At 42.0% G+C, this 21,654-nt stretch overlaps 1 protein-coding gene across 6 annotated transcripts in view; it reads right to left on the bottom strand.

The window, feature by feature from the left end:
* The window catches only part of DACH2 (dachshund family transcription factor 2), a 237,701-nt gene extending 216,739 nt beyond the window's left edge, over nt 1–20,962 (bottom strand). For all 6 annotated transcript variants that reach the window (XM_054289880.1, XM_054289883.1, XM_054289884.1 and 3 more), the window contains exon 1: nt 20,475–20,962. In XM_054289880.1, coding sequence (XP_054145855.1) covers nt 20,475–20,956 — 482 coding nt within the window. In that variant the 5' untranslated portion in view covers nt 20,957–20,962. The remainder of the gene's footprint in view (nt 1–20,474) is intronic.
* Between the last annotated feature and the right edge of the window lie 692 nt (nt 20,963–21,654).

The raw sequence follows: 21,654 nt of genomic DNA, 5'->3' as shown, positions 1-21,654 counted from the left end.
GCCATCCATCCAGGAGCCCCATTTCCTCCAGAAATCCGGGGTTTCTGTGCTCCAAGGAATGATGCTGTGTATGATCTGACTGAAATAGCAAATTTGTGGTGCAGGGAGAGAGGCAGCTCAGCTCAGCCCGAGCCAAGGCCCTGCACCTGGATGCAGCCCTGGCTCATTATGCACAGCTCCAAAGTGACTTGCATTAAATTACTGTCACACTCTTAGTGGATCCCTCCTTTAGCATATATTATAATTTTATTTCTGCCTCGCTCGCAGCAATGTGAAAAGGCAGGGAAAAGGGAAAAGCTCTTTTTTTTGAACAAAAACAACATCCGAGCCCATAGGAGGCTATGAATCCTCAGATCCTCCTTCCAACACTGATTCAAAAATGACAGGATATAGTCTTTTCCTTAATGAAAAATCTATATTTATCACTCTATTGTTCTTGTGTACTGATCCTACTGCTCTCTGAGGCCAAAGTTTGAATATATTGGATTTTGAAATAATAGCCCAAGGCTCCGAGATGCTGGGTCATGATACATAAATGATGAGAGGGTTGTTCCCTATTTCTCTGCTGCTTACCACAAAAACAAAGTACAAATTCCATGGTGAAGATCTTCAAAAGTCTACATTATCTGCAAAGTGCAAATTATATGGGATATTCACAGAACTATAAGTGATAAAATGAGGCTATCCTGAGAAAGATGATCTGCCTGCTCTAGGAATAAACCAGTAATTTGTTGCTTTAATATCACAAAGTAGAGCCCTATTTTTACGTAACCACAGATGTGACAAGCTCAATTCGTTTGGATTTTTTTAATCTTAATTCCATTTGAGTTTGCACATAAATGTTTGAAAAGATAAATTAATTTATGATAAAGATCCAGCATCTGAATTTATCAATCAATCTGTTATACTTCACACTTTGATTCTTAAGTGTAACAAGGGTTGAAAAAGAAGCAACCCCCAGCTCTAGACTTGGTACTAGGAGAATAAAGAGATTAAAAACTCTCATTTTTTTTCCTATAGCAAAATTTAAGGCTGCTGTTATGATGAAAGCATAAAGGGGAAAATCTGGAAAGTATTTTTCACCTTCATCCCATAACAGAAGAGTTACTATGACAGAGTTCTGTAAAGCTGCACCTTCTACACTGCTGTATTTCAGGGTATGGGGAGGAGTTGCCTCTCTAGATTTTGTTTCTCTGACCTTGAGTGACTCTGGCTGAAGTTTTCCAAACCAGCCACTGAAATAGTGATCTAGCCCCAGAAACCAAGGGAATTTCAGGGGCCCTGGGGATACAGCTGCTCTTCATGCTTTTTGTCAATTACCTGAAAATCAAGATGTGAGATTCATAAACTACTGGAGCAGTTTAACATCCAGTGCCCAGGGAGAATTAACACCTTGGGGAATTCCTGAGATTACCACACCACTAAGTGCCATGGAAATGCAAATACAACTTAGTTATGATTAATGAACATTCTTTTTTAAAATTTTGTTTTTACATATACACTACAAATAAAGTACATGCATAAAAAAAATAAAACAAAAAACCAGTAATTTCTCATGCAACAATCCATACCACATCATTTTGTCCAGGCATAATATGTTTCTGGGAATTTTTACCTGTTAAAAAATGCTTTGATTTCCAAATCAAATGCAACCTCAGTTCTGCAAATCCACAGCATCAAGTGAGATGAATTCAGAGAAAACCAAACCAATTCCTCCTGCCAGGCACAGATCTGTGTCCAAGGGGTCCAGCCAGGAATGGAACCAGCTCCTTCCTCGCCAGCTGTGGAACAACCTGAGGCTGTTCAGTCTACAGAAATGAGTCCCAGAGTCCTCAGGGGCAGCTGCTGAACTCAAAGCAGTTTTAGAATGTATTTTTTCCTTATTCTTTCCAACTCTCTTCAGGAAAATAAGTTACAAGAGAGCTATTAAAAAACATGCAATAGGTAAAGGTTCTTCCCTTTAAAGCTTTTATTTTGCCATATAAAAATTATTCCATTTCTAAAATTCATTTTTAACATCTAAAGTGGGATCTGAGCAACCTTCCAGCCCAAAATAACTGCACTGTGTAATACATACCTTACTTTTCATGATTATTGCATGTGTAGTTCATATTATGCATTCACACACTGAGTGACTGTTTGGTTTGGGTTTTTTAATTAACTTTAATTGCTTACCCAAGGTGAATACATTATGCCATTAAATATGAATTTTTCAGTGTTGGGAGGTTAAAAAAAAAATTTAAAAAATCACATGGTCAGTGCTCCTGGATACCTTTGCTCTCATTCCTGACAGTTTCCAAGATGAAATCTAAAGAGTCCCCATCACTGTTTTCTGCCTGTCCCACAGACTTTGCCAAACAATTCCCAACAATGCCATGTCAGGAACCATGCTGCTCCCTGTTAACTGCTCAGACACACAACTGCACAAGCAGGCTGCCTGTACAGCTTCAGAGACACACAGACACGAGTCTGATCTCAAATGTGAAGAGACAAGATGCAGTTGTGATACATCCCAGTATTGCCTGAGCAGAAGCAACTACACAAAGAGCCCTCAGGCAATCTGTTTATATCTGACTGGATCCAGAATTGATGTGCCCCGTTCCTATTTCACCCTATTTGTTGGCAGAGGGTTGAAGCTTAGCAGCCAAGGAAAGAGAAGACACGTGCACATAAAGGGGGTACAGTTCAGGCACCCTCACTACCCTCAAACTACTGCTCTGTCCACTGCCAAAATCAGACATTAACCTCCTGGGTCTTAATAACAACACTAAATATCTCCTGTACATACAGAAGCATAACAGCAGCAAAACTGACCAAACAATGCACTTGAAAAATCCAAGATTAACCCTTCCCCAGTCCTGCTTTCCTTGATAGCTGGCTGATGAAGATTTGTCAACAGCTGAGGCTGCAGAAACCAGAACAATTCCTACAGAAGTATTAACCCATCTGTCTGTACAGTCTTGAAATCCCAACTTCACCTTCTTAAGCATCACTAATTATTTTAATGACTGCTTATTTTTCCTGACTCTTAAAAATACACAGAATATGATCACGAGAGGTTAATTTGGAGAATGTACATTCCAAGGGTAACCTACATACAGGCCCCACAGTTTAAAGGGGGATCTGAACCCTCCCAGTATTTCCAGGGTTTTTTCTACACTTTCCCACAACACTTTCACCCAGCTGCAATTTGAAAACCATTGCATATCCCAGCTTGAAGAACACTGAGTCATGGACAGCTAATCTCAGCTCCATGAAGAAAGTCGCCCTCTCTAACGTTTGTGAGTCATCAAATGTACAAGTCCAGCAATTTCTCAAAAACCAAGATCAAAGATTATAACTTTTAAGAAATAGCAGAGCGATGGGAATGTATTAAACTGACCACACAAATATGCTCAGGCTGTCGTTTCATACTCATGAACTACCAGGCTCTGAAAAAGAGATGAAGCAGTGGGCACCCTTCTGCCATGGAAAAGAATGACTATTGTTTTCTGTTTATCAAAATGGAGTTTCAACCATATGGGTGAAGAAAGATCTTCATATTATTCTTGGGATAGTCAAGGAAATTTGACTAACACAGCTTCATTCCATATTATCCACAATTCCAGAAACTGTGCATCATGTAATGTACACTGACATCTGGGTCCTTCAATATTTAAATCTTCTACCATTTCTCAGTATTTGCCAAAACCTCAGCCCAATGACAGGATTATGTGTTTCTTCAAAAATATTCAATTACCCCAACCCACAATAAGACCACAGAAAGGAATTCATTTGGATTTCTAGACTAAATTAAGTTGGAATTAGCAGACAAATCAATAACTATGACCACTCCTCTGTAAGAACTCTCATTGCTCTTAAATGTCACAGCTGGCCTAGACCTTACCACTGATACAGCATTTGCTGTAAGATCATGCTAGAGGAAGGGCATAACAGTTCAATGTTCTGTGCAATCATTATTTTCATTTAATATGTGACTTGATTCATATTGAAATAGCCTTTGTCTTTAATGATTAAAAGAGAAAGACAAATCAAAACAAAAAGAAGGAAAAAGGCAGTGGGTATTAACTCTCCTACTGTTTATTTGGGTATAATCCTTTCCTTCACAAAGTACAAGACCAGTAAGGTATGGGAGTAATTGAAGCACTCATCTCCACTTCTCTCACCATGGGCAGTAATCAGAGAGGTCAAGACTGGCTTGAATTCTCTCACATTTAAAGGAGTTCACAATTTGACTGTGTAATGAAAGGCTGCTGGATATTTTAGCAACCATCAATTATGCCAGCAGAGAGAATTGGTCACTCTAGGTAAGCCCAGCACTCCAGCCACCAACGGGAAGAATTCATGGGAGTAAAGTTAAGTGACTTAACACTTTCTGAACACCAAGAAAAACAATGAGATGGCTCCACCACTGTACCTATTAATTGGGAAGTCTTAGAAGAATTCTTTCCTGTTCAACTTCTTGCAAGACCAACTTAATTCATAAAACAACTCACTATCTACCATCTGTTGTCACATATCATTACTCAGTGCAAACTGCCCAATGCAGAGATAAGAAAAACATCTGAATGAGCAGCTGGGTAAGATAAAGCCCTGAGCCTGTGCAGACACAGAAAAGAAAAAGATACTCAAGTCCTTACTGCAGATTACCTTCTTCCAATCTGCCTCCGCCTGAGAGCTGGGAAATGCAGGCTACAGATTACAAGAGTTTTTAGATTCCTTGTTGATGCTAAAACCATCTACAAATGGTCTCTCAGCAGCTGCCCATCTCAGAAAGCCTGACCCCAGTGCCACTGTCCTACAGAATTAAAACACCTCAGCCAAAAGCCATCAGGCTTAAGAAATTCAGCCACACAAAGAATGGCAGCTGGAGGCTGTCCAGCGTGCTCTCCATTGACTTATCACACACTATCAGCCCAAGCACAAAGCCTCTATTTTTAGCTCTTCTTGTGGTATCTGCATCCAGCCAATCTAAAAGAAACAGAAGAAATTAGTCTAGGGTTGTTTGCTCCTTAATTATCACAGAACTCCCACCCAAAGAAGAACAGTTCTGCTCAAAGCACTCACAGAAATTTTAATCCCTGATGGATCCCAGAACCTTTCCATACAACAAGAAATCCCATGTTCTTTTTGAATCTCCTATAATTCTGCTAAAATATATTTAGGCCTTGTGTAGCAAAATTACTTACACGAATATTCTGGCACAAGGACTTGGTGCAAGCCCTCGTCAACAAGGTGGTCTCAACTTCCCTTCTGAGAAGACTTTGAGGGGATAATGATGAAAATAGACACAAAGATAGATGTGAACCGATTTAATTCAATCCCATTGCTGGAAGGTACAGAAAGAAATGCAGCCTCCCCATCCATGAAGTGTTTATGAAAACATTCCACCAGCAATTTACGTCTGTGTCAGACAAATGGAAGCGATGTCAGAACTTGCATCCTTTATGCTAAACCATCCAAAAACAACACAGAAAAGCCAGATTATCCACCCCAGTCAGCATTTTAATTTTTTAAAACTCATTTGTGTGAGGTTTTTCATCCTTCTTAAATCCCTGTGACATACACCTAAGCACTAACAAAAAGATTATTTTGACATTGTTGCTTTCAGCTTCTCTTGGGGGATACCCACCTCTGTAAAAGTATTTCACACTTTCCTGGGCAAGTTAAACTCCTCAGATTGTATCAGCAAACCTGTGTCTGACAGACACAGGGGCAAAAGCCTGACACACAAGGCAGGGAAGTTAAGGCACCTTAAAAATGAGGCAGATGTTGGAAAATGTCTTAGGGAGTGTGGAAGGTACTGTTTATCTACACACAGCATCCTATGAATCCATATACGCTCATGCATTAATACTTTCACACATTTATAAAGGAATTAACACATTCTCATAGAGGAATACCTGAAATTTCCATTAGTCTCTAGAATATTCTTATTTTATTGGTTAACTGCACTTTAACCACATATAGAAAGTACAGCAATAACTGAGTCAAGGAAAAACAAGAAATACATTACCAAGCTGCCAGGGCTATCACCTGGTAGGAGCTGGTTTGTTGTACCTTTAACACACTGACAGTTTGGGCCCAATGTGAAAATGTGCCTTAAGCAGGAGGATCTGCTTATAAAAGTCTGACTTACAAAAAACAGAATTTGCTTATGGAATAGGAAAGAAAAGAAACACGGCACACTGGGCACTAAGCTCTTTGAGAGAACCAGGCATGATTATTTCATATAAATATGCTTAAAATATAAATTTATGACTGCCTAAATATCTAAATTTAAAGGTTTTCACCCAAAGGGAAACTCCACAAACTAGGCAAAAAACATTGAAGAGATGAGCACTCTCTTTACTTGGACACTTGCATTTTCACATTAAAATGCAAAGCTGTGACTTTCCTTAACCATCAGTTAAGTATACAAAAAAGAGAGACTGAAATATGTGAAGTATTTAACAGGCTCAGGACATCTTCCAGTACAATGACAAGCACTTTGATAAAACACAAACTACAAATAAACGTTCTGTCTTTCCAAGCATTCTATTACTAAAGCCAAATGCAGAGACACTCGCACTCACTGCTTATGAGAACTGGAAGAGAAAGCACTAAGTTAATAATAATAACAATAATATAGAATTTAAAGTTAATATGGAAAATTATGGGTGAAGATCAGACAGAAGAATTATCCTCTTATGAAAAACAGCACTAAAACAGGACTAGCAATAGCACAGCAAGCCTTTATTATTGCTTTTTGAACACATACACAAATTTATCTTGTACTGCTATAGTACTTTCAGCAGTTTCATTGTCAGGTCCCATTTTCTGCTTCCTCCGTTCTCCCCTTCTCCTGATTCAAAACCATCCCTTTAACACATCATTCCTAATTAGATGATTAGTGCTTGGAAGGGCAGGAGATAAGTCATTTGCATAATTTAATCATAAAAAGAAGTTAAAGATACAGATTTTGCTGTTCGTTTGTACAATTATCTTCACCAGCCTGGGGGGCTGAGATATTAATGTGATTAAACAGTATTTCTGCAAACAGGCAACTGTGTGTCCTCTATTAAAGCAGAGCTGGAGGCAAATGAAAAATTAATTTTAGAAGACAATCAATTTTATTCTACATGACTGTAATAAATAACAGCCCATCTGCAGACAAGTCATTAGGCCCTGGGAGGCTACACGTGTCACAAAGTCTAAATGACACACAAGGCCGAATTTTGCACCAAAACCAGAGTCAGAAATAGCCCAGCAATGGCCATTCCCCTTCAGAGAGTGCCAAGGATTTCCCAGAAAAGCCAGGTGCATGTGTGAAGTACTAAACACCCAGCATCATTTGGGCTTGTACAGTGTTCACACAAATACAGGAGTCTGGTGTTTTGCCCTTCATCGTGTTTTCAGTCTTTTCTGAATTCTGCAAGAGTAAATAAAGATCTGGCTAAATAGCCAGGACACTACCAATGATGTCATAACCTTTATGAAATGTATGTGCTAATTAAATACATAATAATTATCAGTTTACTACTTTTTAAACTAAGGTACATAAAATTATTTTCACTATTCTTTACATGCAGTCACCTCCACTTAGAATATTCACATTCACTCCCTGATTAAAGTAATCAAGAGAGTCTTAAATACATGAAATATGATTATGGTCCAAGTAAGGATTTCTGAATAAAAGCAACGTACAATATATCCACAGCAACAAGTTTATAATATTCCCTATACTAAAATGATTTGTATTTATCACCATTGGTAACTACTTCCCCCAATGGAAAAAGTGAATATTCCTATTCACGCTGTAATCCCTGATTCCTGACAAGTGTTTATCAGGCAATGCAAATGAGCATCTATTGGCTCTCACTACTCCTGGCCCATGAAGTGCCTTTCATCACAAAAATGCAGATCTTTACTGGAAAGGTTTGGGGTTCCACTATGCACTCTCTACATTTTCTTTTTCCTGTACAAATATATGGACTTAATAAAAATCCATCCAAATATGATATTCACTAAATACATAGGGGATACAAGTGATGTCCCAAGGATTGTTCCATTATTCCACTTCCAAATTTGCATGAAATGTTTCCTGATGTGGCCCTAAGTAAATTAAAGATTAATTCATTGCCATGCACTCAGGTTTGGATTATTTCTATGCTGGCAATCCAAAAATTACTGAAATCAGTTGGAAGACTCTGGTTCTACAGCGTTTCATTGTGGAATTTCACCTGCTATGAGTCAAAAATACAAAGCAAAGCAATCTCCTCCTCCATGAGACATCCAAAGCCTCTGTGTTCATTCAGTCTCCTCTGCAGTCTCACACTGGCTGGGTCAGGACATTATGAAAAACCAACAGCAAAAAAAGGAACTTGCAAATTTCACCCTCAGTCATACAAGCAAACTAAGCAATCAACCTAAACACTTAAACAAAAACACTCTTTGCCCACCTACTGTCTGTAAACTTGTTTACTTTCACTCAGATTCTGACAGTGCTAGACGCTACAGGGGATTATTCTGGAAACAACCTGACATCATCAGATAAACTGCTTCATGTGCGTAAGATGCTAAAAAGAGCTTCTAACTAAAAAACAGAAGAGTAAACAGAAGCATCAAAAAGCCCTGCAAACAAACACCAATATCAAAATACAGTCAAGAAAATCTTAAACTTTGAGCTTAATAGACACTTTTAAAGTTTTAAAGACAATTCTGTGACCAGCACAGCAAGTGAAAACTGTGAGCGGTGTCTGCTGTTTGTGTATTGAGTTATTGTGTTGTTTTTGTGAATGACAGGTCAATCTAGATGTGGAGGAAAGATGAAGCCGTGTGGCCACAAGAACCTGAAGATGTCAAAGAGAAATTCTGTGACAGCCAAGGATGGGGGGAAATCATCATCACAGAACAGCACACTCAGACCCTAATACAACACACCACGTCAATGAAATGCAGTCCTGCTAGAATAAGCTCCTTATGTAGCTGCCTTACTTGTGAGACTGAGCAGCAGAGATGCTCATCCTTGCCAGGCATTTAACTTCTTATTAATAACTAAGTTCCAAAAAAAAACTCACCAAAAATATGGCATTTATACTGTCAGAAACTTCACATGAATGAATTTAAAAAAGTTCTCATGAAGACTTTCTATCCAGATGAGAATATACCAGTGTTAAAATCTCAGTCACTCAACTGACCTTCACTCAGTGAACACAAGTTCTTAAAAATGGCTTTAAAAGTCTAATGCCATAATCTGAACTACTCCATTGCACTCTCTGCATTACTGGGGAAACATGACTACAACAAATGTCTCGCCAGTATTTTTTGTTTTGCTTCCACACCAACATGAATAGAGATTCTCTCCTTTAAGGACAAATAACTAAGATGGAGCAGTGTATTAGAGGGCTGTGGTTGTGGGGCACACATCATGCAAATTAAAATTCTGAAGAAAGCATATTTAAATAGGGCAAGGCAAGTGAATGATCAGAAACCCTCTACCCTAACATGCAAGAGAGAAGTCATTAATGAAACTGCAAGACAGAAACATTCCTAAGGTCCAGCCAGAAGAGATTTGTTTGAACCAAAGTCAGTTGTGTAGCAAGCAAGGCAATTCATAAAAACAGAGCAGAGAGGAGTGACAGCAATTCTGGTTGTGAGACAGGAAATTTCAGTTCATAGAACAGCAGGATCAATTAACGCTCTTCAGCACTGCTGACCGTGGGCACAAGTGAGGTTTGCAGTGTTTTACAGCAGCAATTCTGGCCAAACCCTCGCTGAGGGCTCCTGCAAGAGGCACCGTGGCTGCTGAGAGCACATCTGGGCACGGCACACACCTGGAATGCAGCAGGGCAGCAAAGGGTGCAGCCAGCCTGCACTGAGCTCTCTGCAAACAGCCAGACAGCCTGGCAGAATACAGAAATGATTTTGTAATGGCAGGGTGCTCAATTCAAGGGATTCTGGTAAGTCACCTATCAGACACATGAACTGCCATATAAAAAAAACCCAGCAAATAAAGCCTTAAAAGCCAAATGACTCCCCAAACCTACAAATTCATCTTTCAGCAGCAAGCTCATACAGCAGAGGGAACAGAACACCGAGTTCATTACCCTGGATCCTGTTTCAGTATCCATATTCTGCTCTTGTCTAACTGCCAGCATTTTGCCACCTTGCTCTGCTCTGGTTTTTTTATTGTTGGTTTTGGGAGGTTTTGTGTTTGGGGGAGGGGTTTCAGTTTGTCTTGTTTAGACATGTATTTTAAGTCTCACTGGAAAGACTTGACATTTTTCCTGCTTCTATTTTTCAGTATTATCTCAGCAGCTCTTTAGAAAATTGCCCTCCTTCAGCACACAACAACATTTAAAAGTACGGGGAGGAGAGGAGGCAGCTGCAGACACCTGCAGCCCTGAAAGAGAGATGCCTTCATCAGCCTCCCAGAAAACAACAGGGATAACATTTCACAGACACAGGACATTCTCTGATTAACTGTTATCAAAACAGTCTATTAGCTAAGCATGTAAAACTTGCACTAGGCAAAAACAACGGCTGCACATGTAAGAAAAACCATAATGCAGAATATTTTAAACATGCTGATTAGAGGTTCTAAACGAAGCTCAAATTATTTTTTTTTTCTTTAGACTAGCTTTATCTTCTTAATTAGCAACTCTTAAGTTACTGCAACATACAAGTAACTAAATCCCCCTACTGGCACAACCTCTGTGCCAGGAGCTTTCTTTACAGCCACCTTTATTTTGTAATTGCAAATATACAAATATTCTTCTCCAGGGGCAGTGTGGAATAGGCAAAGTCAGCTCCTCAGCACACACACAGGATTTCAGGAAATTGTTTGTGAGACAGAGATGGCACAAGATGACTCCCAGGAAGGACAAACACCAGCAGAGTGTCTGCACTGACCTGCCTGAGTGACTCCTCTGCAGGGCAGTGACCCCAGCAGTGGCTGCCTGTGACATCTGCTCCCAGATCCCACGGAACCCAGCCATCCCAATCAAATCTTTCTTCCACAGCACAGCTATTTATACTCTGCAAATAAGTTGCCCAGACAGGCTCACTCTCAATCTTGCAAATACCCAAAATCTAACTGGAGACAGCTCAGGACAACCAACTCCAGCTGACCCTGCTGCCAGAGGAACTGGGCTGGACCACAGAACCCCAGAATGGTTTGGGTTGGAAGGGACCTTAAAGCTCATCCCACCCTCACCATGGGCAGGGACACCTTGCACTGTCCCAGGCTGCTCCAAGCCCTGCCCAGCCTGGCCTTGGGCACTGCCAGGGATGGGGCAGCCACACCCTGAGCTTGGCCTTCTCCACTGCACCAGGTTTGCCCAGTCCCACCTCTGCAGCCTGTCCAGGTCCCTCTGCATCCATCCCTCCCTCCAGGGTGTGCCCACCCCACCCAGCCTGGGATGCTGCTGAGGGCTCCACCCCAATGTCCCTGTCACTGTCCCCAATGGCTCCATCCCACTGTCCCTGTTCCCAATGGCTCCATCCCACTGTCCCCATCACTGTCACCACGCTAAACAGCACCAGTGCCAATCCCCACCCTGGCACACCACCACTCCCTGGGCACCACCTGGGGATCCAGCAGCTGACTGCAGCTCTGAAGTAACTCTGATGAACGTTTTAAACTAAAGTGTTCTGTTTCAGTTCCACTGTCCATTCAGGCTTGAAAACAGCAAAGAAAAAAGTCCTGGTGTTTTGCTGACTTAAAATACCTCAAGAGCATCCCAGCCTAAAAGTTCTCTTGCCACGGACTGGACAGAATTGAATTACATGCTGAGAATGTTACTCACTTACATGGCTATGACAAGCACATAAAAAACTAAAGACTTTAACTAAGGACCCCAAGATAGCCTCCATAGCCCTGTAAGTTTATTTAGCAACTTTAGTTCATGCCCATAGCAATTAAAACTAATTTCTGGATTATTCTAAAGTCTCTCTCACCAAAAATCAAGGCTGATTTCCATGGTTGAGAGAGCTTTGGAAAAATCCAGAAGTTTAGTTTAAACACATCATGCATAAATTTATATGTATGGAAACATTTTATGAATGAGTATGTGTGTATCTTAATTGCAAAAATCCTATATTAAATATAACTCCTGCTTTAATTTACAAGGGAGCTGAAATGTGTTATCTGATAGAATATGAAAACTCTGATCACAGGAGCCTATGGCTGGGAACAAGAATGAGGAAGACTTAGAACAGAAAATGCAAAATGCTGCTGAAAAACAGCCCTGAGATTCTTTCAAAGAAAAATCAGAACTACCTCTGCTCAAAGTACTGTCATCCTACCAGAGACAGAAAGATGAGGGGGTGGCATTGCAGGGAGGCAGCACAACCTCCTGGCATGGAGCTCATTTCTGTGTCTGAGCACAGGAAACCCTCCAGTCTTGCAAGCTGTGAGATGTCTCAGGTTGAATCTTGAGCAGAATTACGGCACTGATGATGCACAACGTGACATATTTCAGTACATTTTAGTCATGAACAGACTGGACTTACTTTTAGACCAAATTAGTAGGTAACATCTCAATTATACAAATATACTTTTCACAGCCCCTGAAGTAATTTTTCCTCTGTTTTACAGAAGGAGCACAATCAAGAAAGAAACTAAAATCATTACAGGAGATGACCTCAAAATTCAAGATCTACCAACACTTTTTATGTCACACACAACTACAGCCAGTGTTAAGGGCAACTAAACCATTTAACTGAAATGGAAAAATATTTCAAAATACTTAAGACTTCACCTGATTCACTGACACAATACATCACAGAAGGTACCCGGCTCAAGGAGGAGAGTAAACTAGTTGAATTGCTAGGAAAAATCTGAAGGAACATATATTAAGGATCTTTTCAATATTTACATTCCTATAAAATATATTTCAATACTTCAGTGACTACATGCCAAACCCTTACCTAATACTGTCACTGGAAACCTTCAATTAATGACAATATTAATGGAGCTTTATGTAGCATAGATAATAGTGCACATGCATAATATAGCAAGATACCTCAAGTTTTACACATTAGTTGTAAAAAGCCCATTAATAAGGAATAATCCAATAAAAGCTCTGTTTGTCATGGCATTACCATACTTTTTAGTGCAAGAAAAAAGAGTCTCCTTCTTAAATAACTACTAAATGCTTGGGGTTCTAACATATTGCTGCAAGCTATAATGGTTATAACTGTTAATCCAATACACCTTTTATACAAACCCATAAACACACGAGTGGAAAAATAGCACAGATGTTCATCTCTAATGCAATTTCCATTCAATTTCCTAAGTGCAGTCCCTGTGTGCAAACTAGCTTAACGTTATGTTTAGCTTGCAAATTCTTTTAATAAATAATGAATGCAATAAAACTGGTAGATCAATGGCAAGCTGAGAAATCATAAAAAAGCCTTTTGTGCTCATGCTGTTGCCGATTTCAAACTTTAATCCAGCTACAGATCAATAGTACTTTTTCTTTTTAACCCATCCCATAGATAGCGGACAGAGTGGATGTAGGTTAAATGCCAGTACCAGATATCAATTTCCAGAAACTTGATAACATCAGGCACAATTGCAATCGAACATTTTATACCTTATCATAGGAACAATATACACTGCTAAACATCACACTTTAAAGCACTGCACAGTAATAAAGAGAGCACATTAATTGGTTTTGGTTCTTACTTTCTGGAGAAGTGGTATTTGTGAGTCACCAAAGGCTCTGACATAATCTATTTTAATGAGCAAAATGGGCTCAGCGGGTCAGGATGTACTGACAAGGGAATATAATCTCCCCGTGTCTGCTAGTGACAATAAACTTTACACATACACAAAACAACAGCACGGCGGCACTACCAAAAACTAAAGGCAAGCAAAGAAATTTCTGCTTTACAGGATTCGGATATTGGAACCTTCTGGGGCAGGTATCAAAGTACATTAGTTAATAGGTATCAGTGCTTCTTACAGGTTGTAGAACGGAGGGAGGGGGGAAACCCCATTACCGAGACACTTTGGATAACCCTGCTTTACCAAGAGGGAACAAAGATCAAAAGCTTGTAGCCCCGAGGGACAGTTCTAATATCAACCAGGATAAATCTAAATCACTAAGAATCATTACTAACTAACATACTTGTGCTAGGGAATGCAGGTTTAATCAGAACATATAAAAACCTTGCTTTGGCTTACACCAAAGGAGCACATCCCAGACAGCAGGAACTCTGAAGCAGCCTCATTATGTTTGGGTTTGATATTAGTACTGTGCATGTAAATAATCATTAAAATCACACATTTCCATACACCTACAGGTTTTATTACACTGATAATCACACAAAGAACTTACAAAAGCAACCAGCTGGGAACTTTCCACGTATTTTAAAGTAAGGGTTCGGAAAACTTTGTTTGTAACTTCAGAAAATCCGTAATTATCACCTCTGGAAAGGCACAAAAGAGATTCAAGATCCTACATTCAGCAAGTACAAGATCAGACCCCAAAACATAGGAACACGTTATTCTTCCAAAAGCAGGGGTCAGTAAACGTGTCCCACCTTTGATGAGAAGGGCTCAGATCCTAGAAACATTTTTAAGCTCTTTGCCCCTGTACTGGAAAACGGCCCCTGGCATGAAAGGGAGGTTCACCTCAGCAAAGTCAAAACAGACTTTACAGCCCAGATTTCAACACCTTTTTAATAGTAATGCTGACAAACAGCCCTTACAAAACACCAATTCCAGCCTGAAAGCAGTGAAATAAACAAGACAATTCTTTAAAGCATCTCATGAGACTCATTTGAAATATTTACTGCAAAATTACTAAGGTAGGTTGAGACCAGTTTCTCACTCTAAGGCCACCGCCATACAAAAAAACGTGACTGTTTAATTCAGTGGGTTTTGCTGTGCCCCTCAGCCCCACCAAAGTTGGTTTTCCCTGCCTTTCAAAGCAGGGCACAAACAGAGGCTGCGTGTGCAGCCACAGCCCCAGCGTGAGAATAATTCCCCCTCAGAGAGCTGGTCCCTTCTGGAGGCGTTCTGAGCATAATGCTATTGCCACACATTGATATATTGGTGAGAGAAAGGCAAATATAACAATGCTAAAGCTTAAACTCATTTGAATAAACTGTGCATTTCTATTACATATATTGTTTCCTTTATCAAATTGGAACTACTGGAGCAAGAATACCAAGAATGCCAACATAAATCTAGATCCGTTACAGCCAGTTTCTCCAATTTATTCTCAGAAGCCTTAAAGACAAAACGTCAAAGTTCTTCCGTGTCAAGGAAAGATTAGGAAAAGGAACATTCCTTATAATTTTAAAAATAAAAATAAAAGTGTCACAGAGAGAAATCAGATTTAAAAAATGATTGCACAAAATACTATTTTATCGTCTAAAGAAAAACAAAGATGACCACGAGTGGTTTAGTAAACACTAAGGAATAAAAGCTGTGCATAGCCTACGTGGGAAACAGATCTTCATTATTCATGGCAGAGTACTTCACACTTTGTGCTATCTTTTTCTCAGAATTTCAAACCTTTCCACAAAGACACGTTCCAGCCTTTTATGGTTTGTGTTCCACAGGTTCTGTCCAAGATAATGGATACCAGACTAAACTGACCCGAAATTAACAGCAATCAACAACTTCCCCAACATATCTGGCCCTACATGGGGAGTAGTAGCAGAAACATAATAAACAAGTATTTTAAATCTAACAGATGTTGAATCCAGACATAGTCAACTTTAAAAGAAAATTCTTAATGAGGTAAAAAAGAAAAAAAGAAAAGCCTTACTTCAGCCTGTAATCAATTTGGACACGATGAAATTCTATTTATAGCAATACTTTTAACATGTTCTAGTCTTATATTATTTATTCGTATCATTCCTATTACAATGAAATATTCATGTTGAGAAAGTGGTTACTCTATTAAGGAGCTATCCTATGTTTAGATTTTAATATTGATCTCCACTATTTCAGAATAATTAATCATTCTGTAAGAATCTGCATTTGCCTGCGTTATAATACGATCACAAGTTCAGCATCTTCCCCCACAATAATGCCAAGATTAAATTTATATTTTGACCTATTCCTAAAGGCAATTTAGTTATTCCAACAGAAGGGGGAAAAGGGGATACCGCCACTTTAAAAGCTTCAATCTCTTTGACATTGCTGGCAGTGTATGGGAACATTAATGCATCTGTCATGATAACAAGCTAAGAATAACATCTAGACATCAAACCGAGCAGAGAATCCATCTGAAGTGATTCATTCAGATCTGTCTCATTGATTTATTAAACACAGGGCAACATCTGCAGCCTCACAGAGCCGCTTGGCGAAATTAATGCAAGATCAATTCAAATGGAAAAAAGTGCAAAAGAGATAAATCAAAACACAATTTGCATGCAGTTCCACAATCAGGCTTATTGGGTGCAAATGCTCAATTTTCCTCCCAAAGCAAATGAGTTTAAATGTTGTTTTATCTTCGTGGAATTGTGTGATTTGAAGTGACAGTGAAGAGTTCTGCAGGTTGAAGTGGTGAAAAGAAAAAAAGGAGAAGAAATGCTTGCAAAGACCTTTTGAATATGCAACAAGAATATCATTAATACCTAATTGTTTAGCTTTTTTGTCTTTGCTACAAAAACACAGTATTTTTCAGTTGTAGAAGTCTCAGTAGAAAATTACATATGTATTATGCATATACACATGCAGGAATCATACAAATACTCCATTTTGGAGGAAAAGCATGTTACCCTTCAAATGGGGAGCTCTAGTGCTATGAAGAAAGAAGGGAATTTTAATCAAGGGTTCTCCAGATTAGATATGCATCTGATGAAAATATTCAAGTATTTTAGGAGTTTTGAACAGGCACAGACTTTCAAGATAACCAAAAAGAAAGAGGGATTTTTCCAAAAGCATAACTGCACCGCTCAGAAAGTGGGAGAATTCCTTTCTCCAGCTCAAGCAGAATCCACTTTGCCAGTGATCTCTCTCCAGAGTGTCTGAAGTGAGCCTCCTCTCCAAGAAGAGAGGGAAACTGGAAAACTGATCTTTATTTAAAAATGCTAACACCTCCAAAATTCACAGATTTGGCCAAGTCTGAATGCAAGCTAAATATCCACTTAGAGAAAGAAGTTTATGGACAATTAGATGCCCACATTTCCTATCAATATACAGGAAGCTGTGTGCAGTGCTACATGGCTGGATTGCTTTAATTATAATCTTGACATCAGTCTCCTAATAAAAGACAGAGTACTGCTGACTATAGGGTAGCTTTTAATAGTCAACATGACTAGACCCTCATTATCTCATAAAATTAAATGTCTGCATTTACTGCTTAAATTCATTTCTAAAGCCTTTTATTGTTTGTGAATAGCCAAAGTAATGCAAAATATTAGCTTAAATGGTTACTTTAAATCATAAAGAATATACCATGCAGTGAAATACTCTTTTCTGGAAAGTATTCTGACCATTCACTGAATAATCCAGACCAACACTATGCTTTTTCAGTGGCCAGTAGCATCCATCAAATACAGAACTGCCTGGAAGAGGCTGTGATCACACTCACATAATCCTATTTTTCAGGACTGACATATGTATTATCATAAACATGTTCTTACTACTGTTTTAAATTTCCTTTTAAAAATACATTCTCTTTTTTTAATTAGCTAAATGTTATGCTTTACTACTAAATTTAAGCATAAATATATAATTTATGCTTAAATTTAGTAGTAAAGCATAACATATCCATAATATAAGTAATATTCTAAGGTATTGCCCATCAGGACTAGATTTTGTCAGTACGTTGTACTCACTTGAGGGTGGGACCTGCAATGAAATGAGCAGTTAGTTTCATTTCACAAACCTTGCTTGCAAATTAAGAGTGCACGGTGCTGGCTAAAAACAAACATTAGCAAGATTGTGTAAATACGTGAATGACAATTTCAACAGTGCTACAGAAACACACAGGTCACAGCTGCTGGACAGAGTAACTCCTGCTACAGAACACACACACACTGAAAAACTTTCACCCACGGGTGTGTTTCTCTGAAGCTCTTACGAGCTCTGCACACAAACTCAACTAGAAAAATGAAATAGAGTAAGCAGGAGAAATAGAATTTATCTTTTTTCAGTTATATATAATCAATGGTTTGCATCCCAGTTAAAAAAATAACTAGAAGTGCACACTAACATAAGAGATGCCGACTTTTACAAGTCAATTAACAGTGAAAGTAATGATACCCAGCATTTCTTATTGCTTTCACTGGCACCTCTTGAATTTACTGCAGCATTTCTACAGTATTCAAATAAATATATAAATAGCTATCAATTTTTTAAAAATATTAACTAGAAAAGCAATGTAGAGTATTCTGAGTTGAGAGCTTTATTTCCAAAAGATCACATATTTTCAAGCCTTTACTTTCGAGGTACAGAATTAAAAACTGCAAGCATGTCTTTTCACAGTTCTACTGCATTTGATTTGTTTGACAATGTGCACTGCAGTGCTTCCCAGGTCACTTCACAGCAAACAAAAAATAATTAAGATTACTCATATATTTAACTATTTTTACCCAACATGCTCTCCAGTAAGTATGGACTGCTCAGGGGAAATAATAATCTGTAAATAAAATGAGGCATTAAGCATTTAATTAGCAGGACAGAATACAATTAACATTAAGTTACAATCCTTGAACAAAGTTTCAGGTGTGCTGATAACACTCCTGATGCGTTACACCTGAAACCGTGAATGCAAAACACCTGATGTGAGCAGGTTCTTCCAACCAGGGGCATCTTCATGAGGCACAAAGAAGCGAAATGTAAAGGGACTTGCTGTTCTTGAACAGGTAAAAATACGTTTCCACAGCAGTGTGGGGAGAGTTTAAGCACATTCAACACGTGTGAGCCTGAGCTGAGAGCTCTGCCTCATCCCCAGCCTTTCCCAGGGCTCCGTTCCACTCTCTGCTCCTTTCAGCCCCTCCTGAAGCATCCCCAGGCTCCTCACCCACAGCTCCCCTTCCACTGCTCCCTGCACTTCCCATTCCCTCGTCCTATCACTCCCATAAGTCTTTGTCAAAGAGAAGGGGAAAAAAAAGTTGGGGAAATACAAGTTTCACACATTTAACACTGCAGCATTTCGAGATTTTAAAAGGCTGGTTGTACAAGAGCAGAAATCGTTAAACTGCATCTACAGGCTGCATCATATCAGATCCTGTATCTCCCTAATAAAAAACTTTGGCACGGTCACAGAAATTAACGAGATGTTTTTCTTTGACCATCAACGTTCATACTAGTTGAGTCTCAGAAACATTTCACAGAAGCATTTACATGTTAAATGTGCCTCTTTTTAATCTAATGTATTGGAATAAAATTAAGGTGAGCCTCAGATCGTACTTCCAAACCCATCACTTAAATAAAGCAGTGGGCGTGATGTCATCGAGGTGCCTGACATTGAAACAGGCAGCGGGAGAAGGAAGGGGTTACAGAAACTGAATGGGAGCAAGGAAAAAAAGCACATAGTTCATATTAACAGATCTAGGAATTAAATGCATCACTAAACTGCCACCTGTAATATAAAGTGATGTGAAACAAAGCAATCATTGCATTCAAGAATAACGCCCGGTCTGCTCCCGCTCCAGCAGCGAGGGCAGGATCAGGCCCCGCGTGGCACGAAATTAAGTTATTAAAGATAAAACCCCGTTCAGTGCTAAGGGGGTCGAACCAGTGACACAAAGCCCTCAGTTACTGAACGCGGGCACGCCGCAGGTCGGGGATCGCGCCCAAAGCTCGCTGAAGCGTCTGTAAAGAAAGTTTGCTGCCACAGAAAGCAGCAGCAGCAGCACGCTGACATGGAAATGTTCCTGCAGACGTCCCTCGCCAACTGCTGAACGGGGAATGGGAACTCCGGAGTGCCTGCCTCACACCCGGCCCCACGGCACCAGCGCTCCTGCCGAGCCCCGAGAGGGTTTTGTGTTTATTTAGATCATTATCATTTCTAAAGGCAGCAGCCATGAGGTCACAAACCAGGATTATAACCCCGAGTATGCAGGACCCAGCAGGGATCCGGGGGCTCGGTGACCGAAGCCGGGCAGGGCAGGGGCTGCGGCCCCTCCGGGGGCACCGGGACCCGCAGCCCCTGCCCGGGCACCCGGCTGGCACCGCCCGCGGCAGCGCCGGAGCACAGCCGCGGGTTCCAGCGGGACAAACGTAACGGGAGAAAACTTTTGGAGATTCTGCTTGGGTTTTTTTTAAGGAGTGTTTTCGGGAACTATCGGCTTTCCCTGCTTGGAGAAAAGTTTGGAGAGCGGCGCGCGGAGCCGCTCCGCTGCCCGGCGGTCCCAGCCATGGCGGGGCTGATGGCAGCAGGGAAAGTTTTCCGAGTCGGCACCGCCGCTCCCCGGCCCCGCTCAGCCCCTCGGTGCCCCCCACCCCCGGGACCCGCGCCCCCGCCCCCGGCTGCGCTCCCCGCGGGCCGGCCGGGGGCGAGAGCGGAGCCTGCGCTCACCTCGCGTTGGTGCAGTCGTTGTACAAAGTTTCGAAGTCCTTCCTGGTGATGAGCTTGCAGCGGTTCACGCCGGGCTGGATGGCCCCCAGCCCGCGCAGGATGCGGACCTGCTCCACCGTGCACACCACGGGCGATATATCCAGCCGCTTCAGCTTGGTGTAGACCGTGTGCAGCCCTCCCACCAGGTGCTTGAGGAAGAGATCAAAGACCTGCGGCAGGCAGATCAGCTCCTGCCCCTCCACGAGGAACGAGGCCACCTTCACCCCGTGCAGGTCGACCATCTTACACTCGTTGCCGCCGCCGCCGCCCGCGCCGGCCCCGCCGCCGCCGGCCGAGAGGAAAGTGTTGACGAGGCTGTTGGTGAGGCGCGGGGACTCCGCGGGGCTGGAGTACAGCGGGTCCGCCCGGAACAAACCCGCCGAGCCCCCCGCGCCGCCGCCGCTGGAAGTTGCGGCGATGACGGGCGGCGCGGACACCGCCATGGCCGGCGCGGCTCCCCGCGGCTGCCTCAGCCCCGCGCTGCGCTCCGTGCGGTGCCGCCGGACCGCCGCGCTCCCGCCGCCCGCACGCAGCGCCCAGACCCCTCCCCAGCGCCGCCGGGGGAGAGTGACGGCGCCCTCCAGCCAATGCGCCCCGCCCGCCGCCAGCGCCGCCGCCGCGAGTGGCTGCGGGCGCGGGCGGGGCGGGGCAGCGCCGGCCGCGCACCTGGGGCGGGGGGCGTGAGGGAGCGAGAGCAGCGCGCCCCGGCCCCGCAACTCGGAGCAAAGTTTTGGGGGGACGCTGGAGATGCGAGGGTCTCCCGCTCCACGGGCTGGGAGAGCGCCCCGAGCTGTGACGGGATCCCGCGGGGCTGCCCAGGCTGTGATGGGGTCTCGGTCCCGCGGGCTCAGGGAGAAGGGAGCGGAGGGGAGACAGCGCTAGGGCCGTTCCCATCCCTTCCCCGGGGAGTTGGAGCGGTCGCGGCTCCCTGGCACGTTTGTAAGTGTTTAAACACCTGTACCCCGCCGGAGCTGGAGGCACGGGGAGAGCGGTACCGGTGCCAGGCTCGCTGGTACCCGAGACAAACGCGGAGCGGGAGCACCGAGCGCGGTGGCACCTGCCCAGCACAGAGCCCATGGCCACTGAGCCGGGCCTAAAGCAAGCCGAGACCCTCCAGAGAGGGGCACAAGCAGGACGGAGG

This window comes from Melozone crissalis, unplaced genomic scaffold (genome assembly GCF_028551555.1).
Source record: "Melozone crissalis strain CALT ecotype California unplaced genomic scaffold, PUWL_Pcris_2 ptg000068l_1, whole genome shotgun sequence".
Lineage (NCBI taxonomy): Eukaryota > Metazoa > Chordata > Aves > Passeriformes > Passerellidae > Melozone > Melozone crissalis.
The sequence above is the reverse complement of the archived record's forward strand: the minus strand, read 5'-3'. Positions and strand labels throughout refer to the sequence as shown.